This window comes from Ixodes scapularis, unplaced genomic scaffold (assembly GCF_016920785.2).
Source record: "Ixodes scapularis isolate PalLabHiFi unplaced genomic scaffold, ASM1692078v2 PGA_scaffold44__24_contigs__length_19508400, whole genome shotgun sequence".
NCBI lineage: Eukaryota > Metazoa > Arthropoda > Arachnida > Ixodida > Ixodidae > Ixodes > Ixodes scapularis.
This window is the reverse complement of record NW_024609873.1, coordinates 8,621,310-8,640,692: the sequence shown is the minus strand read 5'-3', so window position 1 is coordinate 8,640,692 and position 19,383 is coordinate 8,621,310. Positions and strand designations below refer to the sequence as shown.

At 45.2% G+C, this 19,383-nt stretch overlaps 1 protein-coding gene across 1 annotated transcript in view; it reads right to left on the bottom strand.

Moving 5' to 3' along the window:
* The window catches only part of LOC8028194 (leucine-rich repeat flightless-interacting protein 2), a 32,875-nt gene extending 14,836 nt beyond the window's left edge, over positions 1–18,039 (bottom strand). The window contains exons 1-9 of the mRNA XM_040504420.2: positions 17,776–18,039; positions 16,151–16,237; positions 13,678–13,749; positions 13,522–13,617; positions 11,296–11,466; positions 9,320–9,412; positions 7,912–8,101; positions 6,113–6,162; positions 436–556 (exon numbers count right to left, since the gene is read on the bottom strand). Coding sequence (XP_040360354.2) covers positions 436–556; positions 6,113–6,162; positions 7,912–8,101; positions 9,320–9,412; positions 11,296–11,466; positions 13,522–13,617; positions 13,678–13,749; positions 16,151–16,237; positions 17,776–17,874 — 979 coding nt within the window. The 5' untranslated portion in view covers positions 17,875–18,039. The remainder of the gene's footprint in view (positions 1–435; positions 557–6,112; positions 6,163–7,911; positions 8,102–9,319; positions 9,413–11,295; positions 11,467–13,521; positions 13,618–13,677; positions 13,750–16,150; positions 16,238–17,775) is intronic.
* Positions 18,040–19,383: the final 1,344 nt, after the last annotated feature.

Below are 19,383 nucleotides of genomic sequence, written 5' to 3'. Positions count from 1 at the left end.
TCGGCGGTGGAATTCTTTGGTTCAATCATAAGTCGACCCCCCGACTTCAGATTTTCAAATATTGAAAAATGGGTCGACCTTCATTCGTGCAAATACAGTACCACCATTTCCATGGGCAATAGAGAAGGACAGTTTTCGAACGATACTCTTTTTGTGCAAATGTTCCCGCAAACTTTGTGTTCGCCTAGAAAGCCGCAACAGAATCACTCTCCACCCCAGGCAATGTGCACCCAACGTCCCGCCGGTTCCGTTGCTTCCCTCCGTATAGCCTGGACCGTCGGCGTAGCAGGCGCCACCGAGCGGGCGTGCGACAAACGGACGCCAAGTGTTCTAGGAAGCTCGGAGATTGACCCCGACCTAGCAACGTTGGCTTCTCCGGCCCGGAAGAGGCAGACCGCCGTGCGGATGTGCTGCGGGCCTGTGGCCGGCACTCACTCTGCACTTCCATGAGCCTCATCTCGGGCCCGTTGGTCTGTGGGCCGTGCACCAGCGAGATCTGCTCCATGCGCGCCACCTTCTCGCGCTCCTCCGACAGGTCCAGCCGCAATCGGTTGATCTGCGTGTGTAAAGGGTATGCAGTGTTACGCGAATATTCAAAATTTAGAATGACAGTTTCGAATAATACGTTATTCGATATTCGCTTCAAGATGAACCGTGATATTCATATTTTTCGAAGTTCCGATTAGCCCCAATGAGTGTGCTTTTTACTGAGCGACAGTGCAGTGCAGAGAAGCAACACCTGCGAACTTGCTTCCATGAGTTTGGCTTCTCTGCAGTGCAGCGGCGCTAGGTAAGAAGTAGGGATGCCGCGAACTTTTTTCGAATCGAAGTTTCGATGATCGAATCAAGCGGTTCAAAAGGTTCGAAAGATTTCATTTTTCGAATTTTCTATATCCTAAAATTCGACGGAGGTCGAATTTTCGAACTTGTTAAGCTAAGAAGTTCGACGCTTTTCGAACCGTCGAACTTATTACGCTAAAAAATTTGATCTTTTTCGAACTTTCGAACTTATTGCGCTGCAAGGTTCGATGCTTGTCGAACTTTCGAACTTGACTGACCAAAAAATTTGATGAATTTCGAACTTTCGAACTTATTTATCAAGAGAATTCGAAAAGTTTCGAACTTTCGAATTCTGAAAAGTCAGAAGTTCGACGAACTTCGAACTTTTAGGGTAAAAGTTCGACGTTCGTCGAACTTCGAAAGATCGGCGGACGGTTTCATTTGATTTCAAGTAGTGGTGTACATTCGTCATTTTTTTTCTCGAACTTTTACACGCGGTGCTGCGTTCCTTACGAAAGACAATGTCGTTTATTTCAATGCTCTGGCATGCTTAGGTTTAAAGAAATAAATCCCCGAAGGGGCGAGGAAGGACGACGGGTTTTTGACGATTATTGTTTGTGCCAGATTTGAAGCACGCTGCAGCCGGAGCTATTTATGGTAGATATGTTATACTTTTTTTAAGAATGATCTATGTATAGCCTATAGGTAAGTGCCGTCCTAAGATGTGATTATTGTTATTCAATGTGAGTTTCGAAGAAATGTCCAAACATGTATCTGCATGCAATTATGACCTAAACTTGATATTTATTTTCGTCTAAGTTGTTTGAGGTACCGCATTTAAATTAACACCACAGACAGTACATATCATTGCCATCTGCAGAATACAAAATAATATATTCATTGTTTTCTCACGTTAAGAAATAAATTAACTCATGGGAGAAGATTTCTAATAGTGTTCAAGTTCAGCATGTCATTAAAAGAAAACTTTTTTTTTTTCGCTTCACGCTCCTGGGACGTGTTTCTTTTAGCCTGTACACATTTTGGTAAAAGAAACTTGTTTCGAAGTTCTAAACCTCTGAATATGCAAGAATAGAACATTTCCGACAAATTCTTGATAGTTTTTTTTTCTTTTTTTTCCTGCTTTTTATTCCCGCATTTATTCTTTTTTTTTTTGTTACTATCGGCACAGGTGTTTAGGTCGAAAAGGCATAGCTTTGAACTTCCGAACCACTAAGCATGTGACGAGGAGTGCCTTCTGACAACGAGTTTCTAACAATGAACATCTACGCAACCCTTTATGCAGTGAAGAGCGACAGTAGCTATACATATGCATAAATAATTTCAGATTAAAATAAGCTCGACCACGCCCTCTTTCCCCGTATTGTTTTCTTTAACAGTCCGAAATACCTGCAAGGGGAAGAAGGATGCTGAAGCACCCCCCCCCCCCTTCCCCCTTCGCTACGCTCTTTCCCCCGTTTTTCCTCTTTCGACGCTACTTGTATGGTAGAACGCTCCTCGACCTCGAGTTGTGTCGGCTTTTGTGCTTTTTGCGAGGCGATTCCTCCGTCCCAGAAAATAAACCTCCAGGACAATTATAAACTTCACCGGATCGGATTACTACCAGCGTGCAAGGGGTGGCGAGCTAGTTTGCCAGGTCGCATCAAGGTTTTTCTGAGCCTCAACCTCCTGCTCGCCCCTGGCCGTTTCGAACTGGATGAGTCTCGTAAAACAGTGTGTTTGTGTGATCACTACTGCGTGATGCAGGTTGAAACCCCCCCCCCCCAGGGCTGGCGGTCACAATTCTGCACTGGCAAATATTCTAGCACGTCCGGGACACTCGTCGTCTCATTTAATTGCCTGACCAACTTCGCAGAATCTAGATATCACACCCTAACTTTTCTAAACTTGATTTTGTGAAAACCAGTGAGTCGTGAAAACGTTATTTAATACTCAAACAGTGGAAAAACATGAAAATCGGACTTCGAACTTTGAAAACTTGGATTAGAAAGAAATTCAAAATCTTCAAAGTTTTCTTTTTTTTTTTTTTTTTTTTTTTTTGAATTTAACGTTAAAAGAGAATCGAAACCTTCGAACTTTTCGAACTTCATGCAAAAAGAAATTCGAAATCTTCGAATTGTTCGAACTTCATGTCTATAAAAATTCGAAACGTTCGAAGTTTTCGAATTTTTTTTACAAAGAATTTCGAAATCTTCGAATTTATCGAACCTGAAGTAAAAAATATTCGAAATATTCGAATTCGAAATTTTAGAAACCGTGAAAGCTTCGAAATTTTCGAATTCGAAACACCGCTGTGGTCAAAAGTTGCGAATTTTTCGAAATCGAACCTCGGTCGGTACGAAAATATCGAAATTTTTCGAAATCGAACCTCAGTTCGCTTCGCAAAGATCGAAACCTTTCGAAATCGAACCTAGGGTGGTTCGCGACATCCCTAGTAAGAAGCACAACTCCACGGTGCAACCCACCGGGATCAACACTTTGAAAAGTATGAACATTGCAATTGCGTGCTTGGGAGAAAAGCACACTTCCGAATCGGGATGGTGCAAGCGTGTGCCTAGTGTAATTAAAAGGAAACGGAAACTTTGTGAATGTTGATATCTACATTGGGCTCTTGCAGTAAAATCTTCAAAATTAAACTGTGGCTGTTTTCAAAGAGTATCTGTAAGGCAAAAATGCCCTGACAACCTATGCCTATCATTTGCGATTTTTTTTTTGATTTTTTTTTTTTTTCAAATTTAGGTACAGTATTTGCATATAGCAGGGGTGGCCAAACCGCGGCTCGCGAGCCGCATGCGGCTCTTTGCTGGTCCAAGTGCGGCTCGCGGATCCCTCGTAAGGGGACCCCCCTCCTCCCCCCCCCCCCCTTTCCCGCATTTCCCCTGGAAAAAAAGAAGGAATTTCAGGCAGAATGAAGTAAGGATCGCGGTTTGGCAGCCTTGTACCTCCATACGTACTGTCGTACAGCCTTGTGCACTCATACGTACAGTCAGACTCTGAACAAAATTTAAACTTGCCCCCCCCCCCCCCCCCCCCACGTGGCTCTTAGAAGTTCCGTAATTCCGTTTGCGGCTCTTAGGCCTGGTAACCCTGGCCACCCCTGGCATATAGCAAGATTTGTAAATCCGCTCACTTAGGTTTAGCTGGGCATCTCTATCGGTTTAATTTTATGCCAAATCCACCATTTACTTGCCATCTTAAGGCATCAGATTTTCTGAGGTTACAGTCCATAAATACTATAGTTAGATTAAAATTACTTCTCCCAGAGACTGCGTACACAACAACATGGCTTTATTCCCCATCGTTCACCTGCGACAAACTTGTGTGCTTTTCTCGGCAAAGTAATCCCCGTAGTACATTCAAGATGCCAAATTGATTCAGTCTACTTTGATTTGTCAAAAGCGTTTGACATGGTGTCTCATTCGTTGCTATTGCGTAAAATGGATCACTATGGAATATGTAAGTCATACTTGATGCTTTTTGAAAGTTATTTGTCTAATCGTACAAATGTTGTACGAGTCTCTGGTTGCTTTTCACGCGAATTTAGATCAACTTCTGGAGTCCCTCAGGGGAGCAACTTGGGCCCCCTGTTGTTTCTCATTTTTATTAATGATTTGGCTGAGCGCATGGAACACTCTGAAATGCTTCTCTTTGCCAATGACATTAAGATCTTTCGAGCTATAGATAAAGTTGATGAGTGCTTTCTTCTACAGCATGACATTAACACCGTCTCATCGTGGTTTTCAGCAAATGGGCTTCGCATCGACCCAGCAAAGACAAATGTGATTTCATACTCTTGTCGCCAGGTGCAAGTTAAATTTTTGTATAAGCTACATTGCTCAAGTGTCAACAGTCCCAGACTTGGGGGTGTGCGTTGATGAGTCGCTGAGTTTTAAACACCACATTGAAAGAGCGGCCAATGAAGCAATGAAGTCCCTTGGCCTCATAACACACATTTCGAAGGAGTTTACTAATCCCAGCTGTTATTTATCACTCTTTCGGGCTATTGTGCGCTCTCGGCTAGAGTACTGTTCAGTGGTGTGGAACTCTGTTCCTCACTACTTGTCACTTTTTTTGGAACGAGTACAGATGAGATTTGTTTGAATCTATTACAATCGTTACCTTTTCAGAAGAGTATATTACTCGTACGATAGAATACTTCACCACATTGGGTTAAGCAAACTGAGCGATAGAAGAACACTGCTCGATCTGTGCTTTCTCCACAAACTTGTCCATGGTGTTGTTGACTGTGCCGATTTACTATATTCGATCAGTTTTCATGTCCCCACACGATGTCGTTCCTCGCCACTATTTTATCCTGCTGTTCATCCCAAAAGCCCTGTCCAGAGAGCACAACCTGTATACAACTCACTTGAGGCACCTGGTCTGAGCATCTTTGATGGTTATGATACTTTTGCCCGAGCTGTGAAAAATTTGTCCAAAGCCTCAGTGTACTTCTTTGTGTTGTAGAGTCATGTATTATACAGTCATGTATAATATTTGTTAGTTTCTCTTTCTTTTCTTCTTCAATATTTTTACCTATTTTCACATACTTTCTTTGCTTCGTTTCCTTTTGTGCACCACGCTGAAGGCGTCATGCTGTTTGTGGGCATGTATCAAATAAATAAATAAATAAATAAATAAAATTAGCTTACCGCAGAATACCGTGCTCCCGCCCATTCCACATTAAGCGCCCATTCCCAAATTTGCAAGATCGGAGAAAATATGCACAGTACATTCATACGTAAAATTGATGATCGGACAAGCGCCCATTCCCCATTTTTTCTCGATTATCTCTAAATCCTGAGTGGGCACTTACCCGGTATTTTACGGCATAAATAGACAAGTGGAAGCTTGGGAACTACGTTCATGAGTTCAGGTGGGTTTTCGTATAAGCATAAGTAGTGAAAGGCTTGGATAAACTATTCTATATTCGATTCTAAAATATTCGGCCAAATCGGTCACAATCTTCAAAATCAGCAGAGACGCATTAAAATAAGTTAACATACTTTTGTCATCTTGTAAACCCTGAGATGGGGAACGATAAAAAAACGGACGAACACAACAAAGATTTTGTTGTGTTCGTCCGTTTTTTTATTGTTTCCCATCTCAGGGTTTACAAGATGACGATTGATTACCAGCTCGCCTGCACTCTCTCACTGCTTACAATACTTTTGTATACTGAATTATCGATATGCCAAAATATTTTACGATCCCCTTTGAATGCCAATATATTCAGGTTCGATCACTTTAAGAACTAAATACAGAATGCAACGGACGCTAGTAGAAATGGAACAACACGAGCGGACACACCTACCTCATCCTGGAGCTCTTGCTTTTCTTGGGCAAACCGCTTCAGTCGGACATCTGCAACAAACGCAAGACTGCAATTGGAACTGGACATTCTGCACATATCAGATGAGGAAAAAGCAAATTAAATGTTGCGATATGGCAACTCATCGGAATAATCTACCAGCACAGATAGCGACTGAAGCCGGTCTACCGAAATTTGGTGAACCCACATGCAGTAAGATTAACATCGAGCTTCTCATTTCTACTTTTATCTCTATACTGCCCATATTCCTCTTTACTACTTGTTTTGTTTCCGTACAATTTTGTTTTGCTCGCTACATTCATATTCTTTATTCAAGCACTTTTCTGTATTTTTAACATATTTTTGCCCCCCTCCCCCCTATGTAATGCTTCTCTTCAGGGGTAACCTCAATTAATAAATAAACCAAATGTTAGTAAGGAATAAGGTCACCTGTTGGACCCGAAGCTCGTGTCGTCAACAAGATTCTACCTCGTCGACAAAGAAGTAAAGCGGGAAGAGGACACCTTTCTGGACAGAGGTAGACCTTGGATACCGCGCAACTGCTGCGTGCAGCAGCCAAAGCAAGGAATCATTAATCTCGGACGATACGTTAATCGCACAAACACGGAAAGCAATAGAAGGATCTGAGAGAAAAGGAAGGATAAATAGAGCGATAGAAGAAAGTGAATATCAGCAAAAAAATACAGAAGTCAAACAAAATGAACGACATGAACCAAGGAGAACAGCAAACAGAGCTCGCAAACAATATCAAACAAAGAGGTATAAGAACGGGTGTGACGCAAACACCTCCTAGAAAACGAGGCCTTCGTGCTAAATTTTCTATGTTCCCCAACAAGGGCCGAAGCGGGGCATGAACTAGACACTGGTGCTGCTTCGGAATTCCGCCGGGACTTGTCACCCCACTGATTTAACGCGAGTCCCAGCCGAATGCTGCCAAAGCTACTCGCACAAGTTCGTGCAAACGAGACGCAAGACGAAGCCATGTGCTCTTGCAGCAGTGTGAGGCTGCAGCCTTGGCTAGACTTGGCAGCGTAGCACTAAATAGCTGACGCTGAGCATTAGCACTGAGATGTTTCGGTTGCACTCTCTTACGGCTTCCGTTTGTGACACTGCGACCGGCATTCGCCTCGCCGCGACGTGACGTGACGAGCAGTAATACTGACCACTCATCGTCGGTCGTGAGCTACAGTTTGACGGTGCGCGTAAAAAGCGTGACAAAAGCTTCGGCGGCGGCGAATTCTTAAATTGACTCCGTCAAAGTTGGCAGTCCGACAATACTCTTATTTCCGTCCATGAAAGAAAAATGGATCCAACTAAAAACGTTATGGCGAGTGCTTGACCAGTCGTGAACGTCGACGACAGCGACACTTCTCGACGCATAGGCCGCCAAAAGGCTCCAACACATAATGGGAAAAAATGAACGAAGAATCGGACAGAATACGAACCATCCGAAAATTTTTGTACGCGATTTTCGGAAGGCGAGCCACACAAGGCATTTTTTCCCACACGAAAATTGCAATGCTTTACGTTTTCTCGCGCCAAGCCATCCCAAAAAACGGAGTTGCCCTCCAAAAAATATTTGGTGCTCCAGATCTTTCGAATCACTTCCGATTTTCGCAAAAGGGAAGAAGCCTAGCGCCGTCCGAATTTTGTTTGCGGTTTCCGCAGAGTATTTATTCGGTCATTTTCCGCATCATGTGCCTTTAAGAGGGGTCAATGAAGCGCAGAAGCGTGGAGCGTGCACGGCGAGACGGGTGGGGCGGTTTGGGGGCGGCACCCACCGAGCGATCCGTCCCCCGCCTGGTCCAGGAGCTGGGCCGCCTCCTGAGAGACCAACGCGGCCTTGGCGGCCTGGGCCTTGGGCACCAGGACCAGCTTCTCCGGGGAACTGCGGCTGCTGCTGCCCGCCGAAGACGAGTCTCCGTCGCCGTTGAGCAGCTCCGCCGCACCAACAAGGACCAGCCCATGGTCCTGGGAGACGGAGCCTCGGTCACTAACTTCTTTTGCGCACGTCTCCGCAATTACGGGGCCTGAAACGCACGTCATTAAAAGTGGTCCGTGGTCCCTCGATTTCTGTCCGATGAAGTCACGAAAGCTTCACACTGTGACGTATGGCCGGGGAAGGGTGCCGAGCACTCCGGTCGGAAGAGGCATTTCAGGCACTATGGTGCAGCTAACTAAGCGTTAAAAATTCTCATAGCCAGAAGCTCCAATTACTTTCTAACCCCTTCTAGTCGCTCGCTAGGCCACGCTCGAAAAGTCGACGAGGTACCAGACGATCCTGAAAGACCGCAGGCACGAGCATCCAATATTCTTTTCTGAACTAGAGCCCACCCACGTTCTCCACGAAGCATCACGATTGAAACGACGTCGTGACCACATAACGGATTTTGTGACAACCAGAGGTACGAAGTAAAAGACAAACATGCGGCTAGCTCGATCGATTAAACCGCCAGTTCTCAAAGTGGGTCCCTGCCCCCCAGTAAAGTGTTTCTCCTGTTTTAGTTGACATTTAGCAAATTTGAACCACTCACTGATGCTCATAACTACGAGCCAAATGCTCTCTAGAATGTGCATTACCGTTAACGAGGTTCCTAGGCTCCTGAACTGCTTTATTGCATCAATATCAAGACTCGGAGGCGTTCCTCGGCTGTCAATGAAGAGAACTATATCCGTTTTCACCTAAAAAAAAAAAAAAGGAAGTTTTGAGCATTGTTCAAATGCAGCGCGAAGTAGCTCTTAAGAAATTTGGTTGTCGGAGAAAAAAAGCTATGCTTTTGGCTTTAGACTGTGTACGCCTTGATAAGATAACATATATATAACCTAAAATTCACCTACATAGGGCATACCTTAATTATCAACATAAAGAGGGAAATTAGTAATACTGTGTGAGGAGCCAGACTTTTTTTACCACAGTACTTGAGGTGAAAATGGGTATAGGGATTTCTAGAGATTGAAAAGCGGGAGAAACCCTGAATTAAAAACGAGTTTTAAACGAAACGCAGCATGCAACACGGAAAAGTCAAATACTGGAAACATAATGATACTTAAAAAGAAGGCACCTGCCCAAAACGTTGCGTCCTCAGTGTCGGTACTTTCCGTTCGGCATGTTATGTTTCGCCTAGTGAATTCAGAAATACAAAGAAATTCAATTAGAAATATTGTACTATTCAACAGGCTGGCACTCACCTCGATGAGTTCGTCCCTCTGCTTGAGACTCTCCTCGAGAAAGGCATTCTCCTCCTTGAGCTTGCGGAAGTCTCTTATCAGTTGGTCCAATGCCTGCAAGGAAGAGCATGGTCGACTAAATGTAATTTCCTGGTATGCAAGAAAATTCCATTCAGGCGAGGCAAGAGTAGACAGTACTCTAACAGATCGCTCTAGAAGTCAGTCTGCCGCTCTATATTTGATCAGGTGACAGACACGTGAAGAAAGAACCAAGACAAACACGAAATGGGTATTGACCGAGACTTTCTAGAACACGAAATGTGTATTTTTGAGAGAACAAATTAGCACCACCAAGTTTGACTTTGAGTCACTGTTGGAAGCTTATTGTGGCATAAGCCAGTTGTGTGCTGGAGCCTCAATTATATAACCCTTTCGAGCCTGAGATTAAACAGTGGTCCTTGAATACCTTGAAAATTAAACCTTGTACGCCTCAATATGTATCAAACTAATATACCCACATATTTCAAATAGTAGCTGGCATTTGAACTCTGCACCATTGTGGGAGCTATTAAGGCAAAAGCTTTATCTGTCTCACTGTTTAGTCAACCTTCAAGGCCCTTGAGCGAAAACATGTCCACGACACAAAATGTATGAAAACACGTCGGCGACACCAAAGGTACCAAAACCCACGGTTTACCACTGAACAACAAGAAGGCGTTACTTGTGCCAGAATCGGCAGACGCACGTAAACACTGCAAACTCAGCAGGAAAGGAGGGCACTCTCGCTCGGGCAGTGTTGAAGAGAGAGCGTGCCGTTAGATAAACGGCGCCAAAAGTATGTAGTCAGGGAGCGCGCTATCTTCGGAGGTTCGCTGTCACAAAGATCGACGCTTGGGCTTTTGCCTTCAAGTCATCTTAATTGTAACGTAAGAGACCCTGTGCATTTTTTAGATTTTAAGTCAAAATAACCGCTTTTATTTTGATATTGGAATTAGAACGGCTGGCGTATGTAGAGCCGAACTGGGGTCTGTGCCCCACGTGCCTTCAGACATCTTATTATTCTTCATTGTAGAAATCCCTTTTAGAAAATAACTAACTATGAGACAAACTCGCATGAACACGGGTTTCCCAGTGCACATGCTTTACAGTCCTGACTCGACCATGGACATGTTCCAACATCCTCTTCTTCTTTGCTGTAGGGATCCACTACACCATAAGGAATCGTACTACACCATTCTGTGAACTATAATGAGTTACATCAATACATAAGCGCCAACGATGGGGGGACAGCAGGGTGCGTGCGTGCCCCCCAACTCTGGCGGCTTCTTGGGGCGGCAGAACCCCCCCTCCCGGCCCCTGGTTTGCTGCCCAGCAACTAAAAACCTGCATAAACCGATCCTTTTTTTTTTTTTTTTTTTAAAGGTTGGCACAGGTTTTTTTATGGACCACGGAATGTGGCCCAGTTTGTCTTGTAACTATTTGACAGGGTCCTGTTTTTGCCTTCTCCACTTTCTTTTCAGGCTTTTAAGATTTAGATTTTAAGCCAGTGAGAGGTATAAAAATTCCATGGCAAATGTGCCTCAGATGGATTATATGTATATGTTGTCTGAACAAACAGCTGAAGTGACCGCTTCAGCTATGACAGGCTAAAAAAGAAACCTTGAAAGGCGCCCCTCCACCCCCACACACACACACAATGTGGTAGCACGAATCCCATTAGTGGCATAGCCAGGGGGGAGGCTTATAAGGCTTCAGCCTCCCCCCCAACAAAATCCAGCCAACCCTATAATATACACAAGCATTTTGGCCCTCCTTCCCCCTCTCCACACCCCAAATCATGGACTTCCCAGCCACTTTAGCCACCCCCAAAAACTTTCTGGCTGCACCACTGCATCGGAACTAAAATGTGTCACCCCAGTCAACGTGAAATCACGCACGACTCGTATGGCTACTGGCACAGCATAAACGCTGGCTAGGTAGGGCATCCCTCTGCTCACCCGTGCCTTCTCCCGGAAGTCCCTCTGGACCTGGAGGTAGTTCTCGGCCATCTCCTCCATGTCGTCCTTGAGCGTGTCCACGTGGTAGGCCAGCGCCGTCCGCTCATTGTCCAGCTGGGCGTTGCTGATCATCGCCTTGCGAAAGCTCTCCTCCACCTCTTGTAGCTGGTGCTGCGCCATTCACGTGAACAGATGAGTAACAGCCGCCGAAGAAGCCAACGGGCATGCGAGAAGCAACAAGACAGGACCGAGAGAAAAGGAAGCGGCAGACGCCGTGCAGCTCTCAGGAAGTGATGGAACGACACGCAACACAGACGCAAGGCATGCTCATGTAAAGGCTGCAGGTTAACGTTGAAAATGGGGAGTACACCGTTTAATGTTTTGTTAATCAGTTACACTCTTTCGAACAAGATACTTCCCGAGCACGTGACGAGCCAACTCTTCTTCACCTTTGTTCTGGAGCACAGGCCCGGTGCGTGCTTACCCCTACAACTGGCTGACTTTTGCCAGGCCAACCCAAAATGCCATTAACTCTTTCCTGACTGCACCCATAGCCTATCGATCACCGGGGATCAATGGTTTCCAAGCAACGTCATGAACTTAAATTTATTGTGAAGAATTATGTTCTGCAATGTCGTGGATAGTTGAAGAACTGTAGTTTCGGTTTCAACGTAGATTTGAGTTTTATCACAAGGCTGTCAAAAATATTACTAGAAATGATGGTCGCGCCGGTCTAGGATGGCTAACTGCTTGCATCAGTCTTTGTAATAAAGATGGCATTATTTACATAATTCAGCCGCATTCTGACATATTTTTAGACCTCAAGAGCTCTGGGGACACTTCCAGGTTGTCGACAAGCACCACTATAAATTCCAATGCTGTCCTGTGCCGGTGTGCATGTTTTATGTTCCCAACAAGGCAGACAAAAATGTTAAATATGAAGCAACTGCAATCAAGGCTATGACAAAACCAAGGTAGAACACAAAGACAGCATTCTGCTGGGGATGTAAGGTGTATTATCTGTTTTTCATCAATATCAGCAGTCCTCCGTTGAAAAGCACACGTTACAGAGGCTAACTCTCCGACGCACCAAAATGAGACAATGTCGGTTAGAGTACACTAACTTTCGAAAGTTATAGCCTTCTGGGGCACATTTTGTATATTCAGATTTTTCATTTCTTTGTTGTTTAATTTGACAAAGCTGTAGAAGTTCCGGCGTTCATACACCTTCCCACACACGCATTGTATTTTCGAGAAATAAAATTTTAAAATCTTTTTCCACATTATACCAATATCAGTTCCTTTTAAAAGAACAACTAATTGGCCACATTTTTATTCGTCATATTGCTCCGTACACAAATAAGTTAAGACAATAAAAGCATTTGCACAGATCCTTTAAAAATTGCTACTTTTCCCGTGTTCGGGAAAAGGGAGAGCATTTCGCCACACCCACGCAGAGAGTGAAAAAGTGACGGAGTTTAGCCTGCACCTACAAAATAGCTCTGGCTCCAAGTAGCAAAAAGAAGAAAGAAAAAAAAGCACCAATATTTTTTTGTTTTTTTTTTAATTGCACACATCAGCAGTGCCAGCTACAGCACAAGCTGCACAGTGGCATGCACCACTGTATTCAATTTACGAGTGCAGCCGATCAACGCAAGCTGGAAGCACACTGCCCCTCACCTCTCTACACCACGCCCCACTTTTCGTTCGTTCACATTGGGCTACTGTGACATCGGTGCCTGGGACGTGTCTTTGACCGCTGCATTCACCACGTCCTAAGAAATGGTCTCTCAATTTCCACATGATAACGTTGTAGAAGTGCAGCATCGTCGTTGGTCACAAACCCGGCAGTGTTACAACGGCGGTGGTAGATGTGGCAGACGCCCGTCCCGATGCGGGTCACTCTCCAGCCCGAGAGTCCATAGAAAGTATGGCAGCCAAAAGTCGGGACCTCAGGACGACGGCGATATCTCTTTTCACTCGTACTTTTTACCGGGACTTTTAGCACCAACCGCCAGGATTGCGGCGTCCGACAGCACGACACAATTGCTTCTGCGACGTCGCTCGTCGCCACTTCGGGACCGCTTTTGACGCACGTGCGGAATAGGACGCTAAACAACGTCGGTCAGAGACACGTTCCAGGCACCGTAGTTGCGAATAAAGTTTTGCGTCCGAAGCGAGCAACAAGGAGTGCGCCCGAGTACGGAAGGAGCTGAGCAGTCTCACCCTAAAGTCTCGTCCGTCGAGGGCCTCCGTGGAGTCCTCGCTGCTCCGCCTGGAGCTCGAGAATGAGGAACTGGATACAAAAGACGAAGTGCGGCCCTGCGGGGGTAAGCCCGGACGGGCGTCAGACTCTGGCAGCAACGCGCTCGCGGAACTCACCTCTCGTGACGTTCGAACAGGCCGGACTGGCTCGCTGCTGCTGTCATAGTGCCTGTCGAGCTGTTCGTCGTTCTGCACAACGAAAAAAGAAAAGGTTTGCACGCGCGGCGTGGAAACGGTTGTCCTCCAAAGACCAGGAAACTCCCCGGCATATGGTGGAGCCTTTCTGCCACCCAAAACCACAAAATGATTCACCCACATTTGCGCGTATTCGTCGGGCACTATAGTTTCTTTCACCTGCCAAAGAGGAAAGGCTTACGCTAGTGATGCAAAACTATCAATAAATTGACTATCAATAGTTTTTCCAAAACTATCGATAGTGTCTCAGAACTATCGATAGTACTATCGATAGTTCTTCGATAGTCGACTATCGATAGTACTATCGATAGTTTTTCGATAGTCGACTATCGATAGTACTATCGATAGTTTTTCGATAGTCGACTATCGATAGTACTATCGATAGTTTTTCAATAGTCAACTATCGATAGTACTATCGATAGTTTTTCGATAGTCGACTATCGATAGTACTATCGATAGTTTTTCGATAGTCGACTATCGATAGTACTATCGATAGTTTTTCAATAGTCAACTATCGATAGTACTATCGATAGTTTTTCGATAGTCGACTATCGATAGTACTATCGATAGTTTTTCGATAGTCGACTATCGATAGTTTTTACTATACTGGCGGCTAACGATACTATCGATAGTGCTATCGATAGTCTTGCACCACTATAGTCCGTTACAACTCAAGAAGGTAGGCCGAGGGTAAGACGGGCCGGGGAGGAGGAAGCAGACGGAACGCTTTAGAGAGAAGGTTTCACCCGTTCTTCTCCAGCGTTCCGTTTGCTTCGTCCTCCCCGGCCCGCCTCCCCCTTCTCCTCTCCACGCCCAAACTCCCGTCTTCGTCATCACTGAAAGCTGAACGAAAGTTGGGATGGTAAGTGCCTGGCCTAATTGGTGTCCCATTTGAAAAAAAAAATAATAATAAATAAAGCGATAAAAAGAGAAGACGGAGCGACGCAAACTACTAGTGTCGCAAAACTATCGATAGTAAATCGTCGACAGTACCATCAATAGGTTTACGACAGTCGACTATCAATAGTTTTCTAATATTTGATTAACGATAGTTTTCCGATAGTCGACTATCGATAGTTTTTCGATAGTCGACTATCGATAGTACTATCGATAGTTTTTCGATAGTCGACTATCAATAGTACTATCGATAGTTTTTTTCACTATCGATAGTCAGATTTCTGGCGACTATCGATAGTACTATCGATAGTTTTGCACCACTAGCTTACGCCCCCCTCAAGTCAATCAGAGCCACGGAGGCGAACATGGAGGAGGGAAGCTTCTGGAGGTGACACGACGCCACCAGTGGTAAAGCCAGATATGTGGAGGGACACGCCCTTAACGATGACCACAACCAAAAGACGCTATTGGACGAAAAGGAGAGCTGACTCAACAGCTGTTTTGGACGCTCTCAGGGGGCCCCAAGGGCGACCGTCCCATATTGGTTTTGGTGATCATTGGGGGTGTGTCCCTCCACACTTCTAGGTTCACCTCTGGTGGCGTTACGTTGCCTCCAGAAGCTTTGTACCTCCATGGAAGTGGAGAACTTGACAGCCTTTACCGAGGCTAGAAAGGCAATAGCGCGACCCGAGCCGTTGGAGAAAAGCGGAAGAAGGAACTCCCCTCTCACCCAGACCCCCTTTTGTATGTCCCAGGTGATGCCTTTATCCCCCTGAATTAGACCGTCGCTCAAAGTTCTTACAAAAGCGGCTATCCTCCCCCTCCTACACATGGCTTCGACGGCACTGCGCTCAACTAACGAGATAAAATGCAGTCATGCATCTCTCTCTGACACGTCGATTGGCTCGCTAGAACCGTAGCCTTCGCAGTTCGCCAAGTTACGGTTAGTTGGAACATAGCACCCCACTAGTTCCTCCACAGCCGTGTTCCAAATCTTACTCGAGTACGTTAGAGTTACTCCCGCGGGTCGTAACACGTGATCACACGGACAAGAGCAACGCTGGACACTGGTAGGTTTTCGAACGCCACAATAAAGAACCTTTACTCTAGTGCGAGATTTACTTCTTCTTGGAACGCGGCCCGTCATAGTGCTGCGACCCTACTGCTGATGTCACGAAAGTTGAAACGCCCAAACGTGGTAGGGCAGGCAGCCCCCGTAGCATCGGCAATGTCGTCAATGTTTCGTGACAGGTTGACCTTACGACACTCAAACGTAGCACTGGGGTGTTGCTGTCATCACTGCCCGATGATTGCTACATCGAGAACAGGCTTTGGCAGAGCAGGCACGTTTTGAAGTGACGCCTTGTTTGTCAGCATTTGTATTCTGTCGCTGAAGTGGAAACTTGGGCCAACATTCCTTCTGAACTCCGAGGATTCTGACACTACTGGTATTGGCCGAGATTATTGGGCATCCAAAGATAATCCCCGGGCGACTCACCTCTCTGGCCTGCTTCTCCAACTCCCTCAGACGGATTGCCCTGGCTTCAGCCCGGGCTTGTCTTCTCTGTGCTAGGCGCGCTTCAGCCTGCAAAGACACAAACGAAACAACCATCTTTGAGCACCCACCTCGCACTTCCACTGAACATGATTTGTCGCGACGTGACTCTAGACTGAAGAAAAGAACATCCTAAAAATCCATTAACCTCACGTTGGAGCACAGTACGGGTGAATGGGACCAGTGAACAGCACTAAACTCCCAATGCCGCAGCATTTATAATTGTCCCATGCGCAAGCTACTACTCGCTGATCTTGCCGAGCAAAAAGGAGCTAGCTTTCAGTCGGCATGTCTGCGCTTGTCCTAGCTTTTGGCTGTGCTCCAACTTAAAGTGAGAAGTAGAGGTAAATTTATAAATGATCCATCGATGTGATGATAAGGGTATCTCCTTGTATTGCCGAGTACATTGCCACGCATCAACATCATGCGCGGCAATGTGTTGTGTTATTTTTGTCATGTACAGACACAATCGTGCTTAGGGACTCTGCATGAATGGACACCTCTTTCAAATTACCACTACATCGGTGGCCATTAACACCGTCATGCATACTCAAACTTGTGTGAAGGAGTCGGTCAGAAAAGTGTTTGGAAACTCACCCTGTCGTTTCTGCTGGTGTTTCTAGCCAATCACATCTCTCATGAGCAGTGTTTTGAAAATATTGCGTAAGAGAGAAATCATGTTCTATTTACGCTATTAATAATGCACTAAAAAGCAATAGCGGATGAGCAAAAAATGCTGGAGGCATCTCCCACCCTTAGAAACGCCGCCAATAACAACAGCTGCGGACGCTACATTGCAAACACCACTGCCAACAGGTAAGGTTTTCACCCACTCCCTCCTGAACAGTAGACTGCTCTGCTGACAAAAACATTTTAGTACTCTACGCCATGCCGCTCACAACAAATAAATAACCATAACCAACTAAAACTAATTTAATTTAAATAAAAAAAGCTAACTGCTTTTACCGTGTTCCAAGTGTTGTAGCTTCCTATTAACCACCATACAAGTGTTCCGATCCAAAAGAAATATGTGCAATTTCTGTATCTCTAGTATCTAGAGAAAATCTAGCATCGCCCCAATGACCCCTTGTTTACTTCTGCCGATTTCTCTCTCTCTCTCTTTCTGAGCAATGTGATTTTCAGGAGGTTCTTTGAACTCTGACAGCTGTGAAAGCAAGAGAACACCTGCAAGCAGTTGGCCTAAAAACACAACTGACACATTGAACTTTTGTTTACTTCTTTTTGTGCACTCCCAAACAGTTGCAAGGCAGGTTAGAAAACAATTGTTTTCTAACCTGCCTTGCAACTTCTTGCAACGTAGCTGCCCTGCTACTCTTTTCCTGATGGCGTCGTTTACTGGCAAAACCTAAACTTTTTCGTTCAAGGCATTGCGAATTTATAACGCGTGTACAAGCAACGGCTAGTTTTTAGCCCTATCACATACAAACAGCTCACAGAAGCAACATTCGTGATATGCCCACACACTTGCCAAAAAAAAAAATACCAAGGCACAGCAACAACACAGGTGTAACGACAAGCTACGCCCAAAACCAAAATCACCAACGTACCTCTTCCTCAGAGCAAACATAGTAGCGGTTCCAAATGTCCAACATCTCGCTATCGGCGTCCATCGCAAACACGCCGGGTGGCTGTGCCGCGTCTACCATGTTCTCCTTCCTCACGACGCACTTGTCTCAAAAAGATCACGCAAGACGTTCAATTGTCCTCGTCTGCCCGCCACTCCACCTGTCGTCGTCGACACAACGGCGCTTATGGACAAGCTATCCGGCAAGCTCGAAACAGCCACCACTCCGACTCCACACCGAAGTACGAAATCCCAGACGAAAGACACAACTCTCCCCCTCAAGATTGATACCCCAGCAGCTAGTATTAGCAGAGCGAAGAACCAACGGGGATGGGCGTGGCTTGGCAAGAGTTTACGTTCACCGAGTAAAGAGGAACCCGCAGTTTTCGAGCTTATCTTTCTTATCGTGCGGCCAAGACAAGTAATCAAGGTGCGTCCCGAGATTATTACCTGCTGTTACGCAAGGCGACACCCAATAGCTAGCTTAGCCAACAATACAAAGTATGCCCTCGAGGCACTAAAAGTGCTCCAAAATACAGTATATACAGCTCCTGTACTCTATGATAGTTGAATAAATTAAATGTTTCACAAATTACCATAAACTCCACGATCAGGTGCTTTTAAAATTTTCAGGCTACCACAGTGTGAAAAACAGAACTCTCACCTAAACTGGTGCTACGTACTGCTGGCACAATGAAGACTGACCCACTTAAACCAAGAGTACAGAATACCAAAATTTAGTTTGATAGACAACTACAACTTTTTAGTAGCTGTATGTAATACTTTACACAGAGAAACTTACGCTCAAATGGCCCCAAAACTTGCCCGAAACATAACTCTGATTCCACGAGTATATTTACCTTCCTCAGAATAGACAAATCTCACCGCTATCGAGAAAAAAAAAATCTACTCAAGCCGACAAAAAGAAACTTGACATGGTAAACCAAATCCCAGCAATGCCGTCAAAGAAACTCATGTAAAAAGATTCCAAGACGGCCCAAGACCAACAGTGAATGAGCCAAATGCAATTTCTGCTACGCCTGTGCTCCGAAGCAACTCGTGCTAAAAAATGTTTAAAGAAAACAATGAGGACAAAAGGAAAGGCACAAGGCTACAGACTGGAGTACTTTCCACCTGCGAGTTCCGCCTATTGTCGGACTGAAGTGAGAGATTACACAAGGACTACCCAAGCCATTCTTATCCAGTTGCTCCGCAGTGGGGACAGCGACGCACCTAACATGGCTCAAAAACAATCGTAGCAAAGAAAAAAAGAACTCTTCCAATGACAAAAAGAATGATGAACCACGTGAACACCCAGAACAGCGGCGGGATCTTACGTTTCAGTCATAAAGAAGTGCCCACAAGGGTTCACCCTAGCTCTTTGACGTCTTTCTCGTTTGGGACGGTCAGAGCAGCCAACTCAACTGATGGGAACAAAATATATTAACCATATGAACGAACGAGATAAACGCAGACGACACTGATGTCTGGGTCTGTCTCTGGCATGTATCTTTCGTTTTTTATGTAATCATTTCACCGTGCTCAACCTTCCACATAAAAGACGATCGAGAATTACGGAAGTTTTGTAAGT